The sequence below is a fragment of the Periplaneta americana genome, chromosome 10 (genome assembly GCF_040183065.1).
Source record: "Periplaneta americana isolate PAMFEO1 chromosome 10, P.americana_PAMFEO1_priV1, whole genome shotgun sequence".
NCBI lineage: Eukaryota > Metazoa > Arthropoda > Insecta > Blattodea > Blattidae > Periplaneta > Periplaneta americana.
In genome coordinates, this window is record NC_091126.1 from 162,399,005 (window position 1) to 162,419,477 (window position 20,473).

Below are 20,473 nucleotides of genomic sequence, written 5' to 3' on the forward strand. Positions count from 1 at the left end.
TTTGGGGCTAAGCAGGATGAAGTTACAGGAGAATGGAGAAAGTTACACAACACAGAACTGCACGCATTGTATTCTTCAGCTGACATAATTAGGAACATTAAATCCAGACGTTTGAGATGGGCAGGGCATGTAGCACGTATGGGCGAATCCAGAAACGCATATAGAGTGTTAGTTGGGAGACTGGAGGGAAAAAGACCTTTAGGAAGGCCGAGACGTAGATGGGAGGATAATATTAAAATGGATTTGAGGGAGGTGGGATATGATGATAGAAACTGGATTAATCTTGCACAGGATAGGGACCGCTGGCGGGCTTATGTGAGGGCGGCAATGAACCTTCGGGTTCCTTAAAAGCCATTTGTAAGTAAGATGAAATAGGTTATTTTTTAGGTTTTATCACAGTCTACTATATACAGTCACGAAGCTTGAGTTTTGAGGGTGCTAGAAACAATAGACTGTGACGGTACTATTTTGCATTGCCTGTAATGAGGCGATATTAGCGATCCTAGTGGTGAGCAACTATCTAATGTTTGCATATTTACTACGTATTGAGCTTCGCGACTGTATATACTAGACTGTGGTTTTATGTTCAACCTGTGAAAGGGGTTGCAAAAACTGTCCAATCGTTAAGAATGTATCCTTACAGTTATTCTTAAAAAATAAATATATATTTATTAAGGCAACATGGACCACGAAACTGAAGTTTTCAAGAACCAAACTATTTATCAAAATTTATAAAATTCGAAATTTTTGTTCATTTCCCTTTAACATTATTTGTAGTTCGAATAAATTATTGTAACAATTAACATACGAGGGAGAGTCAAAAAGTTATACACACTTTTTTGTTTTTAGGTTAAGTTGAATTACAAAATAATAACTTATACGAGTATTTCCAAGTTTCTGATTATTTGATATATCTGATTACAAGATTACAAGATTTTTATTGCAAGCAAAAATTACATACAATAACAAAGATTTTACAATACTACCATAATACTAGTATATGAATATTCTTCAAAATTCGAAATTGATTACAAATCTCATAGTCAAATAGTCTACATATTACAAATTATTGTATAAATACAAGGTAACTGGGTCACACCCGAAAAAGAAAGATGCTTGAGGTCGGGTGTGACCAATAATGAAAACTGGACAGAAGAAAAAAAAATAATCTGATTAAAACTGTTAAATGTAATTACACATAAAGTTTAAAAAGAATAAGAAAACAAACAAGGAAACAAAACGGTACCATAGCCTATACATAAACATACTAAATTAAGAATACAATATTGTTAAAGTGACAGAAAAAATAAATAAAGAATAAGAATTTACATGATTATAATTTTAAAAACAGTTCAAGCACTTGTTTTTTTAATAATGTAATAAGTAATCTTAATAATTGTTTTATTAAATGAATATGTACAATAAGACTACAAGCACGTCATCACTTTTCGACATAGTATAACAGGAACATTTGCATTGAACGTACTGGGGACTATGTTGAAAAGTGATTGTTTGTAGTCTTATTGTACATATTCAATTAATAAAACAATTATTAAGGTTACTTTTTGACTCTCCCTCGTATTATCTAATATAATTTGCCTTGATATAACTACATACATTTCAATTTTCAATACATAAAAGGTACAGTACAAACACAACTTTTGAATTAAATTTGTTCAAACATTCAGAAATTTAAAATAAATATTATAGTCCAGACACACTATCTGAAGACATTAATTCATCAATTTCAACACAGAAACTTAATCATAAATAAAAGCAAAAAAGATATTTTAAATTCAATATTTTCTAACGTTAATAGGAAAAAAAAAGAATAGAGTTCAGTTAATTTTGGGAGGGGGCAGTGCCACCCCACGTCCTCCTGTAACTCCGCCTATGAGTATGCCTATTGTGATTTTTTACTATATTTTCTATGAATTGTCGAAGTATATTACTCTCATTATAATGATGAATTGTTGTTTAGTGTACGCAGAGAGGCTGTATTCCTTGAAGGATTGTACGGTCACTTCCTCACAATTCTGATCACTTCTGCAACTAGTGGAAGAGAGCCGAATGACAGCGCTCTACTTCCCCTCTCCGGATTGTTGAAAGTCAATACGGTCGAGTAATAATCTTTCCAGGTAGGTCTAATACGCGCCCGAGTTAAATCTGCGTCCGGAAAGAGTGTGAATCACCGTTCCTCTCCCTCTGGCTTTTGTGATCTATGAGTAAATACTACGCTGATGAAGAGATGTTTACTGTTCGTGCCAGCGAGTTGTATGAGATAGTGGTGAATACACGTGTGTAGGAGATGCTGAAAGTGTTGTTCCCGTATAAATACTGTGAAAGTGTTAATGGTATGCACCGTATTTCTTGCACACATTATACAGGGTGATTCATGGGGATTTACCGTCACTTACGGAGCTTATTTCCGAAGACATTTTCAGCGAAAAATGTCGTATGAACATGTGTTCTAATCTCAATATTTTCAGAGTTACACTAGATTGAATTTTTTTTTGTAAAATACAATTAGTCTTTAATTTTAGGGTAAAAGAATATTACAGATAAAGAATGAAATATTCAGAAATATCATTTCTTTAATTAGCTAGTATTCTGAAGCTAAAAATGTGTTGTGAATTACACAGTTAATTCGTACAGAATTTTTTTTTTCGATTTTAATTACAAAATTACATTTTCTAACGCATTTATCACAACAATTGTTACAAATCACGCCACTTTTGCAAATTCTTCTAGATTGTACAATAGGATGCATAATTAAACTGAAAAGAATCAAGTTCTTAAAATCGTATGATTTGTAAAAAATTTTGTGGTGAGTGCGTAAGAATGGTGTAATTTTTAGTAAAAAGTTGAAAAACAAAACCTGTACGAAGCAATTAACCAGGGGCGTATATTGCGGAAGTTCAAGGTGTGCGCTGGACACCCTGTAAATTCGGTAATCTCATTTTTTATTTTAAGTTGTTTTATATAATGCAACAATAATTTTAATTTATCACAATTTAAATGCGTGGTAATCTCATTGGAAGTTGACTATAAAGTTCAAGACTAATTTCAATTCATTACCATTTAAATATTTTAAATGCCTGCTGGTTGAATGTGCACACCATCCCCAGAACGGCTTTCGTTTTTATAACGTACGCTCTGCCTGACGAAGGGGGATGAGTTCTGGTCTGGTTGTCCTGTCGGTACAAAAGAACATCCCCTGCTGAGAGTTACTGCTATAATTCTCTGCGCTTGCAAGGTGGCATGGTGGGGATACTCGCTTCTCTCAAGCTCGCAGTTCGTCCTGTATACAGGCAGCTCAACTTGTCAATAGCGTTACAAAATATAGTGTTTTACGTGTGTGTTTACTGTTTGTGTGAGTGAATTTACTGTGTTTAGGTTTTACTAGGGTTCATAGTTGTGTGCCAGCGCAGGTGAACAATTTAAATTACTTATTTCATGATAATAGCACTTGGAAATGTACACTGTAAAAGATCTTTTGCAAAAACCATTCTCTTCTCGCCCACTAGGAGAGAAATTGCATATAGTGAATAAGGGTAGACCTACCCCGCCACTTCCGAATTTAGTGCAACAATATAAAACAAAAAGCGAACAATACACTAGAAATTTTTCTATTTCACAATATGAAATTGTAAAATAGTTAGCGGGCTGTGGAACTTCAAACAGGTTATTTTGCTGGCCATGGTTATTGTTTGATCATAAATAATGCAATTTTGAATAACGTTATTTGTAGTTGCCTCCTTTCTCCGGCATTTGCAGGGCAGTCATTGAAACAAGGTGATTAATTTTTAAGAAGTTGTGGTGCGAGTACTTTGAATAATATTTAAATGTCATTTTCTTTTAATGTCGTGTCATTTTTCCTTTAGTTTAAGGGCATTTTAATGATCATTTTAAGTAGATTTTTAGGTCATCAACATCCGCCCCATAGTTATTATTTATAAATAATACTAAATTATATATTAAAAATGGCAGTTAATGTTGACCCGATATTTCACTTAGGCCTATAATAATTGTGCGAGATAGACCAACTATATATTTTTTAACAGAACACCCAAACTTCAGGTTCAGCATACGCCACTGCAATTAACAACATATTTTTAGCTTCAGAACACTAGCCAATTAAAGAAATGATACTTCTGAATAGTCCATTCTCCATTTGTAATATTCTTTTATCCTTAAAACTAAAGAAAAATGTATTTTACTAACAATTTCAAATTAATGTAACTCTGAAAATATTGAGATTAGGACACATATCTATATGACTTTTTTTGCTCATAATGTCTTCAGAAATAAGCTCCATAATTGACGATAAATCCTCGCGAATCACCCTGTATATATTACCTCACTCATTGCATTCTCTATGTAACATGACCTCACTCACAGACGAAACAGTAGGTTGTACTGTATACTAACAACTAGAGCAATTATAGCTACTAGCGTTCTTCTTTTGCATTCACGGGACGCAAATTTAACTTGGCGTAATATGCACCGTTGTTTCTGAATGCAATATTCTAAGTAACGTTTCACACCCATACAATTAAAATGGACAGATGATTTTTGTATTGATCTATGTTGTGTAAATTTAATTCTGCGCTATTTTAGGAGAGGTTTCGACATGATCTTATTAGCAGATTCCTCCTAAGGCACAATTTGAACTGATTTCAGCATCATGCAACTTTAGAACTGCGGCTCAGCTGCTGCAGAAATGTAATTAAATACAGAAAAAAAAAAATTAAAATTATGAAGAGTCCACTGCAAGAATGATGGATGTCATTTGGGTCTACATTTTGCAGGAGAAGCAATTGTAAGTTTGAAATGCTTAGCGCTCAAAGCTTAACTGTGATTTTGCGATCATTACTGGACAATGACTATCAGTGTTAATGCCATATAACTCTCTATGTAGCCTACATTCTATATGTCTTAAGCTATGCATTGACAGTCTTGGTTCATTTTCGACAAGAAAGTGACATCCATCATTCTTGCAGTGAACTCTTCAATTATAAATACACGCTACAATCTATATCCAAAATAATTAATTAAATCCTTTAAATCGGGGAAAAATGCATAATACAATTTCGTAAACCAGTAAATTCCAATACTAAATTGAATATACATTCACCTTCTTTTGGTTGACGCACAGAAAGCTTTATTGGTCGTGCGACTGTGAAATCCACTTCGGAACTTCGGGCACCACACGTCCAGAAACCCTCCTGTTCAATTAAGACGCTGCTCAGACGGATGCTGCAGTCTTGACTTTCGTTTCCAAACGCTGGGAAAGTTTTGACTACCAAATGGGTTTCGTTATTTGGCGTCATAGGTCTCCACTTCCACTGACATTCCTTCACTGCTTCTTTGGTTTTGCAAGTTAGAAGTAGTTGCTTTCCGGCTTCCAGAACTACATCCTCCTTTAACTCAGAAAACTCAACTGAAAAATTAAACACATGACATTATAATTCACGAAAACTTCATGACTGCGAGTCATGTGGCATTCATCAGTGAGGGTCTAACAAACTGTTTCTAATACAAGCATAATGTATTTATCAATGAAATATATTGCATATCGATTTACCACCCAAATAGCCTATATTATAATTTAATTGAGACACTGAGATCAAAAACGGGACTAGTCATGCACAGGTCATTTTGAGAAAAAGACCAAAAAACTTCACAGACTACATTGTGCTTGCTTTAACCCCTTGGTTTTGGCACTGTTACCTTGTACTTGGCCAGATCTACTTGTACCACAAGGAGTTAATTTGTTTTATAGAAAATGTAACATACAGAAAATTGTTTTGAAACTGTTGACATGTCTCCTTTTTGATCTAAAGGAACAGAATTTCATAAAAAAAATAGTAAATAAATTAAATACAGCAATATTCTTTGGTATTATATTGCTATTGTTATATAAACATTAAAGCACAAAATTATTTTTATAAACAAATTGACACCTCAGTAAAACACTATCCAATTGGGTCACCTTCACTATCTCAATCCATTCCCAAAATCTTGGAATGCTGGGTCATTTTGTTTAACGCTGTATCTCGAAGTGCATGAAAACACTGTTAGAAGAAGGGGACTGGTCACTTGACAATTCCCGTTTTTCAACTTAACGCTAGAATTCTACTCTGTTCCACGCAAGTGACAACTTCCATTTCTACATTAAACGATGAAGGGTAGCTCATATAATACGGGAGCACTCTTAAGGGGAATTGGACGTTATCGCATGCAAAGTAATGATAAAAATAGCCTATCTTCAAGCAGTCATAAATGTAATACTATTTATCACAGCTATTTCATTGTTTTAGTGATATATGTATACATATTAAGCTTTAAAATGAAAAAAAGAATGGTTAATCTAGTGTAAATCCTACCCTTAAATTAATTGTTAAATTTAAACGCATTTTTTATATAAATTCACTACATATCTGTGGTTAGGTACACTCTATTCACTTATCATAGCACACATTGAATTAAAATTTTGGCCACTTACTGCTAATAGATACTAAAACATACCCTACTAAAATTATTAAAATATCTGTAATACTATGGGCATAAGGCTTATACTAATCTTCATTTTTTTTTAATTTATTCACGGTGATGATTTCTATAAGTCCTATGCCCATAATATTACAGATACATGAATAATTTTAGTAGGGTATGTTTTAGTATCTATTAGCAGTAAGTGGTCAAATTTTCAATTCAATATGTGCTATAATAAGTGAATAGAGTGTACCTAATCACAGACATGTAGTGAATTTATAAAAAAAATGTGCTTAATTAAAGAAATTAATTTAAGGATAAAGATTTACTCTAGAGTATCCATTCCTTTTCATTTTAAAGCTTAATATGCATAGACACATAGCTAACAAAAATGAAAGACCTCTGATAAATAGTATTATGACTGCTTGAAGTTAGGCTATTTTTACCATTATTTTTCATGCGATAATGACCAACTCCCCTTAACTCTGATATCCCAAGATTGATGACAAGTCCCGTTTTTATCTCAGCTTCTAAATTACGTACAGCTTTCAAAAGAAAAAGTGCCGCTCTCTAGATACTAAGTTCCCTTCTTGTATCTCCGCTACAATTCGGAGACAGGGGATGTTACATGTTGTTGGACCTCGATGCCTGCTTTATACAGTTATAATGGAAGTATTCTACGTGTTACACTTGTAGCGTAATGGTACCGTTCCGGGCTGGTATTCGTGAGGTCGTGCGTTCGAACGTTTTTAGCTCCAGAATTCTAGCCAATTAAAGAAAGTACACTTCTGAATTGTTCATTCTCTATTTGTAACATCATTTTACCCTTAAAACTGAAGAAAAACAAGTATTCTTTTACAATTTCAAATTAATGTAACTCTGAAAATATTGAGAAAGGACACATGTTTATATGACAGTTTTTGCTCAGAATTTCTTCAGGAATAAGTTCAGTAAGTGGCGGTAACTCCTCGTGAATCACCCTGTATAAGAGCGAATATCCCACAGGCGATTAAATTCTCTGTAAAGATCATGAAAGTACTTTTAAATACAGTGCATACAGTAGGTCCTTACAGGAGGCACAAGAGCGAAGTGTTAAGTCTATGCTTTTTTGCATTGACAAAATCTTCCCAGTTATTCTCGCAAAACTGCTGAATCTACCATGAGGCTGTTGTAACAAACCCCACAGCTGAAGAAAAATCAGCACAACCTTGTTAAAATATTAATTTGAGAATTCCATTTTTGTATGCACATTTCTTTCAGGCAAACATACTTACTTTCCTTGTGGGAACGGACCAGAACTTTAGCCGGATGCGATACTGTGAAGTCTGCAGAGCCTGCACTGCGCATGCCGCATGACCAGAGGCCTTGCTGTTCCAGCGACAGAGTGCTGAACCTCACGCTGCAGTCCTTTCGCTCGTCGCCGAATGCAGGATATGTTTTGACAATGGTAACAGTGCCATTGGGTCCGTCCTCCAGCGATTGCCATGACCACTGACAGTCCTGAACTGTAGCGTTTGCTACGCATTTCAGCAGCAAGATTTCTCCAACTACCAATTCGGCGTTCTGTGGGGATTCCAGAAATCCCAACTGCTGACCTGGAATGGCAACATAAAAAGTAAAGAATAATTTGTAATGTTTTCTTTTCCGTCTTTCTTTGTGAAATAATTTTACTTAAATTAATAACAGTTCGTTCAGAATTATATATAGCTTCTACCAAAAGTTTAAGGACACCATTTCAAAACAGATGTTTCAACTTCTGACTTCATACTTATGTGAAACCCTGACCTTTATATGGGGAAGAAATGCCTGTGAAAAATTAAGCTTTTGCTTTCAAACTGTGGATTATATAACAATTTTTCTGTTATGAAAACTTATTGAAAAAAATTACATTTTTGTAAGAAAAAAATTACTCCAGAATGGATGTACTTATACCAATGAATTTTGGGATGGAGTTAGATATTATCAGAAATCATTATTCCACAATACAATAATCTATCGCTTCATGACCATGAACATGAACTTTACGAAATTATTGCAACAAATCTTGTAATACAAGCATATTACGATAAACGTTTGTGAAGTGCATTACAAAATCTCAGAAATTGGTATTTCTACACAATTCAATGTTAAAAAATCGTCTGTAACTCTATTTTTATCCACGATCATTTAATAATGCCTACTTATCCACTTATTTAATCATGTTTACAACATTGATTACCGCACTGAGTGCAGTAATCAACTCATTACTGCACTCAGTAAGGTAATCAACATTCAATTGGAACTAGACCTATATAAATTGTAAAATAATAAACATTATTAGGTTTCACGGTAATCAATTACTTACTATGGCCTATGAATTCAAAGGTGTGGTCTACATTGATTGATTATGCTTTTAGTTAAAAGATATTTACAAGGCAGGTCTACTATTAAAAAAACAATAATAAACTATCCTAAATAAAATATTGTATGTAACTAGAGGGATGTCATTATTATCACTATTAATTAAAGAACTCCGCTAACGACGTGTCCTTCAAAAACACAACTCGAGCCACAATGATGCACTCATCCCACAAGTTGCTTATAAGTGGCTTTCTAAAACGACTAAAAGGAAAATATTTTCCAAAAGTTGATTAACAAATTCCAGAGACATGGGAACTATCGTGTGCACAAATTGAATCCTATAGTAAAGTAGTTTTATGAATATATAATTGACCCATGTCCACAGTAAGGTCACCAATTCTCGACTGTTCTTATAGAGTTAAAACAAACTGAGTTAATTACCGATGCAGCAAGCGTAATGACATCATAGCACGGATTCGCACACCGTACATCGCTTCATAAATAGCCAGAGCATATCCAAGGGACCTCGAAACATGCATCTCATTTAAATAATGAGAAAATATAATCTACTCCTCAAACGACAGCGATTTCAATTCTTGATGCCTTTGGGCGTGGATTCGATTACATAGTTGGGATCTTTCAGAGCGTTTTACCAAATGCAACACGAATGTCAGGTATCGACATGGCGAATCTTTGGGCTTCTCTCACTGAATAATCTCTCTTTATAAGCAATTCCAAACACTAGTCTGTAGTTATTACAGCATAGTTACCAGTGGCGTAGCGTCAATGTAAGCTAAAAACTCAGCTTCCCCAGTTAATAATAATTTCATAATAAACCTGCAGTCTATGGACAAAATTATTTATTAATTTTAATAGAATTTATATTTACGCGTTAAATATTGTGATGCAGCAGCTCAGGATGATTTGTGATGCAGCAGTAAACAAGAAGCCTGCACACACCAGCTTCCAAGCAGACTGGTTTCTTACACTCATTCTTCTGTGTAACCCACCTCGCAGATTTTCCATCCCTTTCTAACTAAACTACCCTGGTTGCAAGGCTCGCTAGAAGCTAGCTTTGACATTGAAAATAAGTAGTTTCCGAGTTATCCCTTTTCGTCAGTTGTGTTCAGTTGAAGTGTTGGTGTGCATTGTGGCTGATATAATAAATAGTGAGTGAAATAACAGTTCCAGACACCAGTTTACTTGAATTTTTTAGGACAATTCTATTATCAAGACTGACTTACGAACAAAAGTGTGATCTAAAAAAACAAATGACCGACTCCCTTACTGTCAATGAAGGACACACTCAAAATACAGACGCATACTTACGTAATGATACTAATATTGTATCTATTGACCTTTAATATTGTGATTTCTCTATGACAGGGAGTGAGCGAATGTTATACGCATACGTGTCTATTTGTTAGAGATATGTGTAAACCGTGAAATCATATTTTACTACGAACCATTTGAGGTCATGCCTTATTGGTGTTACTTACGAGGTTACAACCAATCTTCGACTGCTGACTTGAAATTGACTACTATTTATTTTAAGACTATATTTTTGTAATGCGTTTTCTCATATTGCATGAAAGATTACTTGAATTAGCTTCCCCTGCTCAAAATTTCAGGCTACGCCACTGATAGTTACACGGTTTAAATACATTAACGAATTTCAGCGAACGTTTCCGGTGTTTCTGTCGGCCGTTCGGCGACAGATCGCCCCGCTGCCGCCGATGATTGGATCCGAAAACTCATGGCGTGTCACTGGATAAAAACGTAAGTACTGTGTTATATTAATAACATTAAAAATTAAAATGATATTTGGCCGTACAATTATTAGCAGAGGGTTATGACCTGCTTGTTCCCAAGATCTAACACCATGTGACTGATTTCTGCGCAACATTGAAAAAAAAGTTTACAAATCATTCTGATACGCTAGAGCAGCGTTTCTCAAACTATGGTCCTCGAGGTCTGCCCTTGTGGTCCTTCAAAAAAGACAGAAGAAAAACTAAAATTCAAACGAATTGCGTATTACACTATAGCTGAAAATCTCAGAGTTTGGAAATGACACATGGCAATCACCTTTCATTTTTTCCCCAGTGCTGACATTTTATGAAATTTATTTATCCTACCCATCTATCGACTTCCCACTCTATTTTCAGCAAAAAAGAGGGATTTAAAGCACTATGAACGTGGTGTTTCTCGCTATCTTTTCCCTGCATCTGGCGCCGTGCCTGTAAACCAGCTAGGGACTACCCGAATTCATAACAGGACCAAAGTATCGAACCTTTCGTTGTATTTATGACTTTCCTAATAGTTTACACATTAAAATGGTCAAGTACTGTACGTCGTACACCAATAATAGAACATGCAAAATTGCATCTTTACTTGTTGAAAATCGGGCATGTTTTTGCATTAATTTTTTTATTTATTTTTTCAGATAAGAAATTAACTTAACATTAACTTAATTAGTTAATACTAATATAAAGTTAATTGAATTAAATTAATTTTAATTAATTATTTCTATATTAAAATGTAAATATTAAAATATGGTACATAAATGATAAATTTGCTTTCGAAGGGAACAAGAGTAAGGTGGTCCGCGGAACTGTTGAAACTTAAAAAAGTGGTCCCCACTTCAGAAAAGTTTGAGAAACGTTGCGCTAGAGAACCTTAAAGAAAATATTCAAATATAAACATTCTGTTTGTGCAGAGGAACTGATGAATGTGAAATATAGTTCCTAAAGACGGTGTGAATTATGTAGGCTATCACACAAGATGGGCAACACTTCACTTCTAGCAGCTACTGTGAGGAGGGTGAGTATCGAACGATATTAATATGATACGGTAATACAGTAAGTTTAAATTTAGAGTTGTCGGATGCAAGCAGCGGCGGTAGTGGGGGCGACCTGACGCTGATCGGCCGACAGAAACATCGGAAACGTTCGTTGTGACTCGCTATAAAATTATCTAATGTTGGTTACTCACAAGAAAAGGAGAGGGAGGAATGCTACCTTCGTGATTGTGACTGCTGATTATAATATCACTCAGATAAACATCCCAGTAGCCGGGTTATTCACGCCGAAAACATTAGTGACAATATGCATATGGAAATTAAAGGGTACTAATTGTGAGCTTTCTTTCCAAAACTCACTCTCTCAAAAATTTGAAGTTTTCAACTAAGAGTGGATTCATATCATGTTTGAGGTTAGGTGTCCACTGGTGGCATTATTTTATGCAAAATAATACTAAATCCCTGTGAATTCTCAATGAAAAGAATGCAATTTTTTCCACAATTAATTAAATCCAGAGCAAAAATGAGCTACTTTCTTTCCATGAAACACTATATCCACAGGACCGCAACAGAAATTCTCTAAGAGGAGTAAAATTACATGAAAAATAATGTAGGTGTAAATTCCTATTTGATTTCTGCTTGTAGCGTTGGCAGAAGAAATTCGCGTTTCCTGTAAAAACAGGTTTTTGGAGATAGTGAATTTCTGAAAGAAATCTCAAAATTACTATAATAATTTGAAGTACCTTAACAATAGCTTAAAGTAATACTAATTATAAATAATGGTTCAACTTCTCAACTCCAAAGCACAAGAGCAGCAGTTGAAGTCTGCATATTTTTTCATTAATATGCATCGCTATTGCGTCACATACATAAGTATTTGTATCAGTAACGTAATTCCCCTGCCGTTTCATCCCGTGCTCTTCATCTTGTAACAAACAGTATTACCTCTTCTTTCTTCGTATTCCATAGGACATTGAAAGCTATGCGTTCTTTTCTCTTCAAATTTACATCTAGTAAGGGCTTTGCGGAGTACAATTTCGTCTAAAACCCTGTTACGGAAGTAATAAATTTGGAGTGGAAGTACATTTGATCCGCATTTCCTCGACATTTTATTGTACAGGGACATCATTTTAGTTTTACTTCAATTTTTATTGTACCTGAGTTTTTGGATGTACTTCACTCCCACCCCTTCTACTAATGAAGTTCAACCGTCCTCCACACAGATCCAAGACCGCATAGACAGTCATAGTAGCCTTACGGTCACAGTAAACAGTACGTTCCAAAAATATGTTCAAGTTTTCCAGTGACGAAAGAGCTTTCAATATTGAATCATTTTCGCACAGGTACTGTCGTCCATTTGCCACGTCGTATCCCGGTTTCCCCCCCCCCCCCAGCTTTTATTCGCCAGCTAGTGGCTGGGCTGTCTTAACTCTTTTCTGGGAACATTAATTTCTGTTAGGAATTGGACGTCTACGTAATATTATACAACTGTTTAAAATAACTTAAATAAAAGGGCCTCGTAAGTAATTGTCACGTGATTTCCTCCCTTTCTACGACGCTGCGACATAACCACTTGGACGGACAGTGGATAGTATGTCTGATAATTTTATCTTTTCGGATCGGACAGAAGTGAAGATTGAATTTACAGTACGTAAGGTACTCTTTTATAGAGTAGGTACAGAATTATTTCAACATGAGTTACTAGTACGAAGAACGAAACTGGTAATTGGAATTAGATGCAATAGTCTATAGTGCGATAATATGCACATTAGAACTGAAGTCTGTATCGAAATGAACGGTCACCATTTTAAAAATATGTGTTTAAATATCCATATTAGGATTATTTTTCAATTTAACTTCATTCTCTAAATTGTACGCTAATGTGCTGTAGACAGTTTAATATACACTGCATAATGAATACGTCCACATGGACAGCTCAGTTCGTGAGTAAAAACACTCATTGTTAATACTGTACTGTATTTTGATTAAACAAAAAACTAATGAAAATGATCAAACTCAAAAGCGCAATAGTTCCTAGTTTACGTGAATGGATGAACTACTTTTCTTCCCTCCTATACCTAGTAAAGTGATTTGTTTGTATATTACGCCAGTATCATCGAACTCCAGTCGTGGAAGAGGTAGCAAACGGCGTTGATTCAGAGGTATAGGCAAGTTAATATTAAAAATGTTAGTAAAAATAAAATGATGTCCCTGTATAATGCATACATTTTATATTTCCACGCTCGCGGATGTAGAGCGGACGCGGCAGCGCATAGTGCAGCTGCATACATGCGAGCGTAGAAAGATAAAATGTATTCACTCTATATTTCATTCTGGATTTTAAAGCCTATACAAGGCTTTTCTATCACTCCGCTGTCATTCAACGACCACCATTTGCATAGCAGCGGATTTAAAAGACTCAGAAGACTGCGAATGCAAACCTCTCACTGGCTCGTTCCCACACATTGCTCACGTTCAAGCTCCGCTGAACTCCTCAGCCTTCGAGGCGCTGCACAGTAATTCGTCTTGCTAATTCGGTGAAAGCCCGTTGTCTATACTGCTTGTAACTTGTAACTTGTATACATATCCTTAGAATTAACTATTGTTACATATGAAGGGTTTTACTTTTGTATTTCATTTCCTCTAGCAGACACCAATCCTATGAGAGGATACTGCTGATGCTTTGTATGGGGTACTCTGCATGTGTGGAATTCTAGTAACGAAAACTATTTTAATCATGATTAGAAGAAAAATGCAGGTTAAAAACACACCATTCAATTCCACTTTCAAGTAATGGAATGCTGCAATAAATAGTAGGCCTGTATGTCGAGAGGCAATTCATTAATCAATATACATCCGATTGTTTGAGATTGGAACTCTTGGTTTACAGAGGGTTGCATTTCACATGAGAAATCCAATGAATGATTTTTTTAACTTGGTTATTTAACGACGCTGTATCAACTACGAGGTTATTTAGCGTCAATGAAATTAATTAATTAATTTCCTTCTTTCTTTACTTCTTCCCTTCTTTCTTTACTTCTTTATTTCCTTCTTTCTTTCCTTCTTTATTTACTTCTTTCCTTCTTTCTTTATTTACTTCTTTCCTTCTTTCTTTATTTACTTCTTTCCTTCTTTCTTTATTTACTTCTTTCCTTCTTTATTTTCTTCTTTCCTTCTTTATTTTCTTCTTTCCTTCTTTATTTCCTTCCTTCCTTCTTTATTTCCTTCTTTCTTTATTTACTTCTTTCTTTATTTACTTCTTTCCTTCTTTCTTTACTTCTTTCCTTCTTTCTTTATTTACTTCTTTTCTTCTTTCTTTATTTACTTCTTCCCTTCTTTCTTTATTTACTTCTTTCCTTCTTTCTTTATTTACTTCTTTCCTTCTTTCTTTATTTACTTCTTTCCTTCTTTCTTTATTTACTTCTTTCCTTCTTTCTTTACTTAATTCTTTCCTTCTTTATTTTCTTCTTTCCTTCTTTATTTCCTTCTTTCCTTCTTTATTTCCTTCTTTCCTTCTTTATTTCCTTCTTTCTTTATTTACTTCTTTCCTTCTTTCTTTACTTCTTTCCTTCTTTCTTTATTTACTTCTTCCCTTCTTTCTTTATTTACTTCTTTCCTTCTTTCTTTACTTCTTTCCTTCTTTCTTTACTTCTTTCCTTCTTTCTTTACTTCTTTCCTTCTTTATTTATTTCCTTCTTTCCTTCTTTATTTACTTCTTTCCTTCTTTATTTACTTCCTTCTTTTTTTACTTCCTTACTTATTTTATTTATTTATTTATTCTAGTGCAATTAAGGCCATCAGGCCTTCTCTTCCACAACACCAGAAATTGGTGATAGCGAGATGATATTTGGCAAGGTAAGATCGGCAGGCAGGCGCCTCAGCCAACTGAACTACGCCGGTGGCTATGAATGTCTTTCATCACTATTTTATACTGCTATAAATTTTAAAATAGAATTAATACAATAAAATAGTTCAAAATCTATGTTTACGGAAAATGCTAGTTCTTTAGTCGAAATGTCCGAAGACAAGTCTGAACCTCACAAGTGATACCGACTAGGCCAGAAGATAAGGGGTAGTGTGGCCAGTTTCTTTCCCCCTCCATTGCATACATGCCGGTTAGCTACATATTCCATTAACAGACTTCAGATGCATACAAACAATTTATTGTTCTTCCTCTAAACATATTGTCAAGTGAGATACATATCAGCCAGAACCTCAATCACAGGTAAAATGTTGTTTATGGCTCATTATTATTATTATTATTATTATTATTATTATTATTATTATTATTATTATTATTTTACTTATTGAATTTTAGTTTGTGAAATTGATAACAGAAAATAGTAATGTAAATTTACGAAAGCAATTCAGTCACACAGACAGACATATATACACAGACACAGACATACACACAGAAAGAAACACACTCACACACACACACACACACACACACACAAAGACAGACAAGGACATACATACAGAGGCAAGTATACAGATCTCACTACAAACAGAGAGACACAGATGGTATCTCATGAATGATTGTAATCACTCATGTCATCAAGAAATTTGTTTCTGCTTCTTGGGAACATCAACTGCAACCATTCTATAATATGCCTGAACCCTATTTTAATCATGATTAGAAGAAAAATGCAGGTTAAAAACACACCATTCAATTCCACTTTCAAGTACTGGAATTCTGCAATAAATAGTAGGCCTACAGTAGCGTGAAAATTAATCAGAACACGACATATTTTCACATTTTCTGCCATTGTTGGCCTCACAGCTGCTCATACCGCTTTAATTGACATCTGTAGTACGTGTAATTCCATTGTTGAAGGTCTGTCGTTATTATTTTTTTTTATAATATGTGACATTTTGCCTGTCGTTTTGTACTTATAAGCATTTCAGTTGTGTTGAAGACTTAATACTGCAATCCTGTGTACATTCTGTCGTCTTCACAAATGGATATAACTCCACGAAAATGGTCTAAAATTATAACATTAGCAGAGCATTCTTCTATGACACAGAGGCAAATTGCTGCAGAATGTCACATCGGTTTGGCTACTGTTAATTCGATCATAAAACTATACAGGGAGACTGGATCCATCACACCCCAGAAAAAAGGAAACTGTGGTCGGAAAAGGAAGACTTCACCTGCAGATGATCGTTTAATTGTCAGGAAAAGTAAATTGAATCCTAGACTAACTGCTGTCGACTTAACCCACGAGTTAATGGCTACCACTGGTTCGAATATTCACGTCACAACAGTGGGGCGTAGGCTTTTGGAAGCTGGACGAAGGGCTCGTAAGCCTATTAAGAAGCAACTGCTAACCCCTGTTATGTGCAAAAAACGCTTAATGTGGGCAAAATTACATCAACACTGGACAGTGAATGACTGGAAGAATGTACTTTTTTTTCCGATGAGTCTCATTTCGAGGTCCACGGCCACCGTGTTTCTTATGTACGGAAAGGATCCGAAAAAGTAACAGCAGCTCATCTCCAACAAGCACCCAAATACCCCCTAAAGTAATGTTTTGGGGTTGTTTTACACATGAAGGGCCTGGAGCATTAATACCTATCAAGGGAATGATGAATTCTGACAAATATATTCACTTATTGGAAACCAGAATCGTACCCCAGCTGCAAAAATCATTTCCAGATGGCAGAGGTGTGTTCCAACAAGACCTGGCACCATGCCATATGTCTCGAAAAACTACAGAATTCTTCAACAAGAAGAATATTCAGGTACTCCCCTGGCCAGGCAACTCACCCGACATCAACCCCATTAAGAACTTGTGGTCAATTTGCAAAAGAAGAATGCAAAAAATGGATTGTTCTACAAAGGAGAAGATGATTTCTGCCCTCATTGGTGTATGGTTTCGCGATGAAGAAATGAAGAATATTTGTGGGAAATTAGTGGAATCCATGCCAAATCGTCTCAGAGCTGTTATTAGGAACAAGGGAGGCCACATAGATTACTGAGGTATGTCTTATTGTTAGATCCTTTTTTTTTATCCCGTTTGAGTGTTTTTGCATAAGTAATTACGTTGTTCGGCTTAATTTGCACGCTACTGTATATGTCGAGAGGCAATTCATTAATCAATAACTTACACATCCGATTGTTTGGGATTGGAACTCTTGGTATACAGAGGGTTGCATTTCACACGAGAAATCCAATGAATGTTTTTTTTTTAAACTTGGTTATTTAACGACGCTGTATCGACTACGAGGTTATCTAGCGTCGATGAAATTGGTGATAGCGAGATGATATTTGGCAAGGTAAGATCGGCAGGCAGGCGTCTCAGCCAACTGAACTACGCCGGTGGCTATGAATGCCTTTTCATCACTATTTTATACTGCTATAAATTTTAAAATAAAATTAATACAATAAAATACTTCTTCAGTCAAGATGTCCGAAGACAAGTCTGAACCTCACAAGTGATACCAACATGACACTACTTATGAGACAACTAGACCAGAAGATAACGGGGTAGGTTGGACAGTTTCTTTCCCCCTCCATTGCATACATCGCCGATTAGCTATATATTCCACTAATCAAACATTAGATGCAATTTATTGTTTTTCCTCTAAACACATCGTCAAGTGAGATGTACTGCCTGTTAACAGATGTACAGTAGTGGTAAAAAACCGGACCGACCCTTGTAGCTGATTTCAGAGCCTTGTTCACTCTAGAGCTAGGCTAGTAGGCTAACTATGACTTTCGTGGTTCGAATTATGCCTGGGAAGGAAACTTTTTTTGTTCCTTATTCAAATCTATTCCCAATACTTTTCGATTGCAGCGATATTTTGCCAGAACATGAATTTTACCAGCTTATTTTCCAACGGCTTTCGAAATGGACTACGTCAGCTGTCGAAACTACAACAATTTCAGTAGATTACTCGCTATCTTATGAATGCGGGCGTGGCATGCGCAGTGGCTCATTTCGGGGACTTTGATTATTCGGTCCGTTTTTATTTGACACTACTGTACATATCAGCCAGAACCTCAATCACAGGTAAAATGTTTATGTGTCTATTATTATTATTATTATTATTATTATTATTATTATTATTATTATTATTATTATTATTAATTGAATTTTAGTTTGTGAAATTGATAATAGAAAATAGTAATGCAAATTTACGAAAGCAGTTCAGCTACACAGACAGACACAGATATACAAACAGAGATAGATACAAACACAGAGAAAGATACGCATACATACAGACACAGATATAGACATACAGACATAGACAGACAAAGACATACAGAGGCAAGTATAGAGACACAGAGTCAGATACAGATATAAAGACAGATCTCACTACAAACAGAGAGACAGAGATGGTATCTCATGAATGGTTGTCATCAGTTCATCACTCATCAGTCATTACGGGCTATTCCATAATATGAAATCGATCAGTAAAAAGTCTCGCATTTTTTATACTCCAATTTTTTCCCTACTTATACAAGGTGCTGAGGAGAGTGAATTTAAAAAATATATACTATCGAAAGTCAAACGGTTTTCGTATTATTGAGCGACAAATTTCGCGTATTTTATAAAAACAAGCCTCTTCCAGCGCTCAGAACTCTGGAACCATTTACTGCAGAACATTGAACGAGAGCTCATTTTGAAGCTGACATTTGATAGGTTATGTTAAGAAGTAATCCTTATTTTTATTGTACACAGAGAGACAGATAATCTAATTTTACTTGCTTTTAGGCTTTTTGGCCATTTGTAAAAATGTAAAAAAATATGGAGAAAAAACCTTGCATTATTAAGAGGGATTCGGCATTGTCTGCTTAGTGGCTCGGCAATAAGTTTCGAGGGTATTAAATAGATTATTTTCACACGCCTAGACTTGAACGGCGCAGTACCACATGCACTGTCCGAGAGCTGAAGATAAGGGAGCGTTGGGCGTCATTTCATTCCTGTGTTTATGAAAACCTGTGATAAAGCTAGCATAGCCATGACTGCTAGACGACACATCACGTGTTTATGTCTACTGGCCTTGCTTCCCTTGGCTATCTCCCGCCTCACAGTCAGCTGGTTAGTTCACGCGCGTACTATTTATTTTCTTTATTTGATATTTTCAATACTTTCTTCTCAACGTGCCATCAGTAAAAAATATGTGTTTATTTGCACTTTCAATGCGGAATCTAACCATATATTTTAAAACTATTTTTTCGTGGCCAAAGGCGTCTCAATGAAGAAAAATCTAAATTCCTCCATTTCCATAAAAAGTAAGAAAGACTGTTTACATGTCAATATAAACTTTAATTTCTCAGCATCAAAACAAACCATGATTTTGATCATTGGGTGAAAGTGTTTCGGATCCACAACAGTTTAAATTTGCTAATTTTATGAAAATACGATAAATTTAAATGTTATTAATTTAAACACTATTAAGTTCTGATGCCTCAAACTTTGCACAAAGCATTATATCACAGTTGTCTACGGACGGAAAAAGCTTCATTGTATTTAGAAATTGCAAGGTCAATTTTCTCTATATTTCGGTCGATTTGAGATGGAATAGCCCATACGCACTTTGCTTCTGCTTCTTGGGAACATCAACTGCTACCTTTCTATAATATATCTGAACCGTACAGGCTCAACTGTAAAAATGCAACATTATATAACAATTCTGGTTCAAATAACTCTTAGTGAGTGCACGTGTATTTTTGTTAGGGACCACAATAACGTCCTGAGCACTGATCCTTGTAGTACTGTACACACACGTGGGATAGGATTATTTTAATTTAATTTCCGTAATATATAAACGCTTTCGCAGGGCATAATGATCACCTCGAAGCGCTCTTTGCAATACGTGCCTTCTTCG

General features: G+C 35.2%; 1 protein-coding gene across 1 annotated transcript in view; it reads right to left on the reverse strand.

Moving 5' to 3' along the window:
• LOC138708124 (titin-like) overlaps positions 1–20,473 on the reverse strand; it is a 155,139-nt gene that overhangs the window by 42,472 nt on the left and 92,194 nt on the right. The window contains exons 2-3 of the mRNA XM_069838338.1: positions 7,773–8,093; positions 5,138–5,443 (exon numbers count right to left, since the gene is read on the reverse strand). Of these exons, the coding sequence (XP_069694439.1) occupies positions 5,138–5,443; positions 7,773–8,093 (627 nt within the window). The remainder of the gene's footprint in view (positions 1–5,137; positions 5,444–7,772; positions 8,094–20,473) is intronic.